Source organism: Gallus gallus, chromosome 4 (genome assembly GCF_016699485.2).
Source record: "Gallus gallus isolate bGalGal1 chromosome 4, bGalGal1.mat.broiler.GRCg7b, whole genome shotgun sequence".
Lineage (NCBI taxonomy): Eukaryota > Metazoa > Chordata > Aves > Galliformes > Phasianidae > Gallus > Gallus gallus.
This window is the reverse complement of record NC_052535.1, coordinates 90,581,024-90,587,388: the sequence shown is the minus strand read 5'-3', so window position 1 is coordinate 90,587,388 and position 6,365 is coordinate 90,581,024. Positions and strand designations below refer to the sequence as shown.

Sequence of the window (6,365 nt, the reverse complement as noted above, 5' to 3'; positions counted from 1 at the left end):
GCCGCCCCCACCCGCGGCCGCACGGCGCCGCTTCCCTTATTTGGTCACCGCGGCCTCAAACCCCAAAGCCCCGAGAGAGCGAAAAAATGCGCGGCGGCGGCGGCGGATGGGGGGGGGGTACGGCGGGGGGGGCAGCGCGGGGGGCTGCGGGGCGGCGGGGCTCAGATCCCACGGGGCCGCGTCCCGCACCCACCGGAGGTCCGCGTCCCCATCCGCACCGCGCGCCCCCGCTGTGCCCCACCTCCCCACCCACCCGCGTGCCCGATCCATCAGCGCCGCGTGTCCCCGCAGCATCCCGCGTCCCATCAGCGCCCCCCGTCCCCGCCGGTGTCCCCGTCCGTTCCCCACGGCCCCGCATTGCCCCGCGTCCCCGCAGTGCCCCATATCCCAGCCCCATATCCTCTGTGCCACGACCCCCCTGCGGGCCCTGCGCCCCTCTGCGCCCCCCGGGCCCCGCTGGCGGCTGCCACCCGTGCAGCGGCGGGCCGGGCACAGCCGGGGGGCGGACGGGAGGGTCGGGGCTGCCGCTCCCCGGCCACGTCCCCGCGGTGAGCCCCGCAGCCCCGGCGGCCCTTTGAGCCCTCGGTGTCAGTGATACCGCCGGGTGTCCCCGCAGCGCCCCTCCCGCCCCGCCGTCCGTCCCCCCCCCCCCCGTCCGCGCTCCGCGGGTGGGCGTGCGAAGGGGGCGTGGCCTGCCGCGCGGCTCCGCCCACGAGGGGGCGTGGCCTCCGACGCGGCTCGGAGCGGGGGGGTTGGCGGCGGTCACGTGTTCGCGGCGCCCCCTGGCGGCGCCCCTTTGTCCGCGCGCGGGCGGGGCCGCGCGGGGGCGCGGCTCGGAGAGGCCTCGTGGGCGTGGCCCGAGGGGGGCGGGGAGGGCGCGGATTGGCGGAGAGCGAGGGGCGGGGCGGAGGGGGCGGGGCGCGGCGAGGCGAGGCCGTCGCGGATTGGCGGAGGGGCGGGGCGGGGCGGGGCGGGGCGGCAGCTAACGGGCCCGGGCGGCGGCGCGGCGGAGCGGCGCGGGGATGGGCGGGGGGCGGCGCGGGGCGCGGCGCTGAGCGCCGGCGGGACCCCATGGACCTGGACGTGGATTACGAGCGGCCCAACGTCGAGACCATCAAGTGCGTGGTGGTGGGCGACAACGCGGTGGGCAAAACGCGCCTCATCTGCGCCCGCGCCTGCAACGCGACGCTGAGCCAATACCAGCTGCTGGCCACGCACGTGCCCACCGTGTGGGCCATCGATCAGTACCGCGTCTGCCAGGAGGTGCGCGGCCGGGGGGGGCGGCGGGGTCTCGCCGGGCCCCGCTCAGCGCCTCCTCCCCCCCCCCCCCCCCGCCAGGTGCTGGAGCGCTCCCGCGATGTGGTGGACGAGGTCAGCGTGTCGCTGCGGCTCTGGGACACCTTCGGGGACCACCATAAGGACCGGCGGTTCGCCTACGGCAGGTGGGGGGCGGGGCCCCGGAGGGACCCCCCGGGAGGGAACCCCCCCTTTGGGTGACGCTGCTCTGGGTGAGACCCCCCCACCCATAGGGAGCGACCCTCCGGGCTGAGCGCCCCCCCAGGGAGAGAAACTCCTCTCTGGGAGAGAGCAGACCAGGACTGAACCCCCCCCGGCAGTGCCCCCCCCCCAGGAGGGACCTCCCCCCGGGTTAAGCCTTCCAGCTGGGGAACCACCCTTCGGGAGAGACCCCCCCCCCCGGGAGAGACCCCCCCCCCCCCGTATCGGTGAGACCCCCTCCGTGCACGAGACCCCCCCGGCCAAGACCCGCAGACACCCCCAGGGGCGACATCGCCCTCGGAGGGATCTCCCTTCCCCCTCCAGGTTCTCCCCGTGGAGGTGGCACCGCTGCGTGGGGGTGGGGTCCCAGGGGGCTCCTGGGGGTTCCGAGGCTGTTGAGGACCCCCATACTGCAGGGGGGGCTTCAGGACACCCCCGAGTCCTGCTGTATCCAGCTCACACCCCCCAGTCCCTGCAGCGTGCGGTGCCCCGTAGGGTCCCGGCCCCCCCCCATAGGGCCCCATCCCACCCAGATAGGGTCCCGTCCCACCCCGTAGGGTCCCGCCCCGCCCCTCAGTGCGAGATGCCCCATGGCTGAGCAGGGGAAGTCCCGACCCCCCCGCGCAATGCCCAGGCTGTAAACAAGCGCAGCCCTCAGCCCCTGGCACGGCCCCGCTGCTATCGCTGCCCCCGCGCCAGCTCTATGGGGCACACTCCCACCGCCCCTCCACGGGGCCGGGGGCACCCGGTGGGACAGGGGGCACCCGGGGTTGGGGCGGAGGGGGTGCAGGGAATGCCACAGCGTGGGGTGCCCACACCCACCCCCTGCCCGTGACCCCCACTCACCACCGCTGTCCTGCGGGGCTGTGGGTGCCGGCATCGCTCGCGGCTCCCGTGCTGGCGGGGGGCCCGAGGGCGGGCGGCGGTGTCTATCTTGGTCCTGGCACCGGCCCGGCTCCAGCATGGCTCCCGGTCACGTCCTGGGCAGAACACAGCCGTGGCTTCGGGGCTGCTCCCGATGCCCTGCGGGACCCCCCTATGGGGCACGGCGTGGGGCCCGGTCCCCTCTGCTGCTGCCCGTGGCTATCTCCATGCTGGTGCCCAGGAGGCCGGCGCAGGGCTCTGACCTTCCTCCTCCTCCTCCTCCTCCTCCTCCTCCTCTTCCTGGCCCAGGTCAGACGTGGTGGTGCTCTGCTTCTCTCTGGCCAACCCCAACTCCCTGCGCCACGTGAAGACCATGTGGTACCCTGAGATCAAACACTTCTGCCCGCGGACGCCCATCATCCTGGTGGGCTGCCAGCTGGACCTGCGCTACGCCGACCTGGATGCCGTCAACCGTGCCAGGCGTCCCTTGGCCAAGTGAGGCTGTGCCGGGGGGGGGTGGCAGGGCTGGGTCCCCCACCGTCACAGGGTCCCCTATGCTCTCTGGGTCCCCTGTGCTCAGCAGGTTCCCCCCAGTCACCAGGTCCCCAATGCTCTCTGTGTCCCCTATGCTCCACAGGTCCCCCCCAGTCACCGGGTCGTCTATGCTGTCTGGGTCCCCTACACCAGCAGGTCCCCCCCCCCCCCCTCTGTTACCGGGTCCGCTATGCTCTCTGGGTGCCCTACACCCAGCAGGTCCCCCCCCCCAGTCACCGGGTCCTCTGTGCTGCCTGGGTCCCCTACACCAGCAGGTCCCCCCCAGTCACCAGGTCCCCAATGCTCTCTGTGTCCCCTACACCCAGCAGGTCCCCCCCCCAGTCACCGGGTCCCCTATGCTCTCTGGGTCCCCTATGCTCCGCAGGTCCCACCCAGTCACTGGGTCCTCTATGCTGCCTGGGTCCCCTACACCAGCAGGTCCCCCCCCCAGTCACCGGGTCCCCTATGCTCTCTGGGCCCCCTACGCTCGGTGGGTCCTACACGTGGTGCTGAGTCCCCCCGCGCCCCCCCAGGCCCATCCGACCCACGGACATCCTGCCCCCGGAGCGGGGCCACGAGGTGGCCAAGGAGCTGGGCGTCCCCTACTACGAGACCAGCGTGGTGGCCCAGTTCGGCATCAAGGACGTCTTCGACAACGCCATCCGCGCCGCGCTCATCTCCCGCCGCCACCTGCAGTTCTGGAAGTCCCACCTGAAGAAGATGCAGCGCCCGCTGCTGCAGGCGCCCTTCCTGCCCCCCAAGCCCCCCCCGCCGGTCATCCGCATCCCCGAGCCGCCGGCCAGCCGCGCCTGGGGCCCCGCCGCGCTCTTCTGCACCCCGCTGTGCGCCGACGTCGTCTTCCAGCTGCAGGGCGGGCAGCGCGTCTTCGCGCACCGCGTCTACCTGGCCACGTCCTGCTCCAAGTTCTACGACCTCTTCACCCTGGAGGGGGCGCTGGGGACGGGCAAGGAGCCGGCCGCCCGCGCCCGCAGCCTGGACGGGGAGCGGGGGGCGCTGGGCGAGGGGCCGCGGGGCGCTCTGCGCGCGGTGCAGAGCGACGAGGCGCTGCGGGCGCCGGCGGGGGACGGCGCCCGCGATCTGTCCGCGTGGGGCCGAGGCTTCGTCAGCATGCGCTGGGAGGTGGTGGCCGACCCGGTGGCGGGGAGGGAGAAGCGGATGACGGTGGTGTGCATGGACCGCTCGGTGGCGGCGGAGCCGTTCCGCGCCGTGCTCGAGTACCTCTACACCGGGCGGCTGGAGCAGGCGCGGGGCGACCTGATGCAGGTGGCCACCATCGCCGAGCTGCTGGAGGTGTTCGACCTGCGCATGATGGTGGCCAACGTGCTCAACAAGGAGAGCTTCATGAACCAGGAGATCACCAAAGCCTTCCACGTGCGCCGCGCCAACCGCATCAAGGAGTGCCTGGGGAAGGGCGTCTTTGCAGGTACGGCGCGGCCGCTCGGGGCGCCCCTCCGCTACGGCCACGGCCCCCTCCCGTCCCCCCCCCGTCCCCCCGCCACCCGCGGCAGTGCCGGCGCTGGGTGCGCATCGCCGTCCCCGCGCTCCCCAGACGTGGTGTTCCGCGTGGACGACGGGGCCGTTCCGGCACACAAACCGCTGCTGATCGCCGGCTGTGACTGGATGATGGCCATGTTCCGGGGGGCGTTCCGGGAGAGCTACGCTGCCGAGGTGAGGGCGCGGGGCAACGAGGGGAGGCTGGGGGGGGGGGGCTGCTGCGGGGAGCAGCCGGCACGGCGCTGTGCCCGCTCGGCCTCGGCCACGTGGGCGGTGCGGGGGTCCGGGCGGGGTCTGCCCTTCCCGCAGCGGCGGTCCCCGCGCCCCCGTCCTGCAGGTCTCCCTGCCAGGCACCAACTGCGCCTGCCTGCGCGCCGTCCTCGACTTCCTCTACACGGGGGTCTTCACGCCCACGCCCGACCTGGACGCCATGGAGCTGCTCATCCTCACCAACCGCCTCTGCCTGCCCCGGCTGCAGGCGCTCACAGGTGAGCCCCCCCGGCCGCCCGTTGACGTCAGCCGCCGATACAATTAGGGGACGGTTGGCGCCGGGATCGATGCGGCCCCGGGCGGTCGTTATGTAAGAGCCATCCCGGCCCGGCGTAACCCCGCGCTCACGGCCCCATCCGTGCCGCAGAGCAGTACGCCGTGGATGAGCTGCTCCGCGCCTTCATGCAGCAGGTGGAGATCGACGAGCAGGTGATCATCTACCTGGAGATGACGCAGGTATGGGGGGGGGGGGGGCGCTGCGGGGTGCCGTGTCCGGCCCGGCCCGGCCCGTCCTGATGGGTGTCCGTGCAGTTCCACAACGCCCGGCAGTTGGCCGCCTGGTGCCTGCACTACATCTGCACCAACTACAACAGCGTGTGCCGCCGCTTCCCCCGCGAGATGAAGTTCATGTCCCCAGGTGGGGCGCGGGGGGGGGCTGTGCTCAGGGGAGGGCTGTGCTCGGGGGGGGGGGGCTGGCTGGGCTCGTGGGGGGGAGGGGCTGTGCTGGGGGGGGCTGGCTGTGCTCAGGGGGGCGCTGTGCTCAGGGAGGGGCTGGCTGTGCTCGGGGGGGGTGGGGGGCTGGCAGTGCGCTGACCCCCCTCCCCACCCCTCAGAGAACCAGGCGCACTTCGAGCGGCACCGCTGGCCGCCGGTGTGGTACCTGAAGGAGGAGGACCTGTACCTGCGCTCCAAGAAGGAGCGGGAGCGCGAGGAGCAGCTGCAGCGCAAGCAGCACACCCGCAGCAAGTGGTGCTTCTGGCGGCCCTCGCCCCCCGTCTCCTGAGCCGGGGCCGCTGCCGTGCCGCTCCCCGGGGCCGGAGGCACGGCCGGGCTCCTGCTGGCCCGGGCCGCGCCGGGCTGGGGGCTCCACCTCCCCCAGAGCCGCGGCCGCCTCGGGCCCCCGGTGCCACCGCCTGTTTACAGCCCCGTCCCCGTTATGGGCGCCCGCCGTCGCCGCCGCTCTGGTTTACAGCCCTCACGGCGCGCTGCTGAGCCGACGGCCCCCCCCCCCGCCGCGCTGGTGCTACCTCCGATCCGAGCAGCGTAGTGGGGCCGGGGTCCGGCCGGGCCCGTGGCAGGGTGCTGGCCCGGGCTGGGCGCTCCCAGCCGGGCTCTCTGGTGCTGAAATCCCCCCCCCCCTCTGTGCTGGCGGAGGTGGGGGCCAAGCTGTGAGCAGGGCGCAGGGGGAGGGGCGGCGGGCGGCCCGGCCGGCCCCGCTCATCTCCGTGCCTTGGACACGTCCCGGCCCCGCGTGGGTCCCGGCCGCGGTGTCCCCGTGCTGCACAACCCTTTGTACACTTTTCTACTCCGCTCGTGCCAACCCAGCACAACCCCCCCGGGCGCCCGCGCCCACCTCAAGGGCTGTTTGTACCCCCGCCTTCCCGAGCACTGTGAGCGGGGCGCCTCACCGCGCCGATTTTAACCTTTAATAAAGCCTTTTGTAACGGGACGGCCTCCGCCCCCCA

General features: G+C 73.8%; 1 protein-coding gene across 3 annotated transcripts; it reads left to right on the top strand.

Annotated features, from left to right (window-relative positions):
• Positions 1-1,028: 1,028 nt before the first annotated feature.
• Positions 1,029-6,349, top strand: LOC107056274 (rho-related BTB domain-containing protein 2-like). Of its 3 annotated transcripts, none has more exons than XR_001470925.4 (9): positions 1,029-1,263; positions 1,339-1,442; positions 2,671-2,856; positions 3,429-4,339; positions 4,466-4,584; positions 4,748-4,898; positions 5,053-5,136; positions 5,212-5,317; positions 5,514-5,644. XR_001470925.4 is itself a non-coding variant. In XM_015301324.4 (9 exons), exons 3-9 carry the CDS (start codon positions 2,735-2,737, stop codon positions 5,681-5,683), a joined length of 1,668 nt encoding a protein of 555 aa, XP_015156810.1. In that variant the 5' UTR covers positions 1,029-1,118; positions 1,339-1,442; positions 2,671-2,734; the 3' UTR covers positions 5,684-6,349. The 3 variants fall into 3 exon arrangements, 2 of the variants coding, with proteins under 2 accessions (XP_015156810.1, XP_015156809.3); XM_015301324.4 differs by having other exon boundaries at positions 1,029-1,118; positions 5,048-5,136; positions 5,514-6,349; XM_015301323.4 differs by having other exon boundaries at positions 5,048-5,136; positions 5,514-6,349.
• Positions 6,350-6,365: the final 16 nt, after the last annotated feature.

Coding starts and splice junctions, on each gene's coding strand:
- LOC107056274 (XM_015301323.4), top strand. CDS start 1,072: ATGGACCTGGACGTGGATTACGAGCGGCCCAACGTCGAGACCATCAAG. Junction 4,340..4,465: donor GGGGAAGGGCGTCTTTGCAG/GTACGGCGCGGC, acceptor CGCGCTCCCCAG/ACGTGGTGTTCCGCGTGGAC. Junction 5,318..5,513: donor GATGAAGTTCATGTCCCCAG/GTGGGGCGCGGG, acceptor CCCACCCCTCAG/AGAACCAGGCGCACTTCGAG.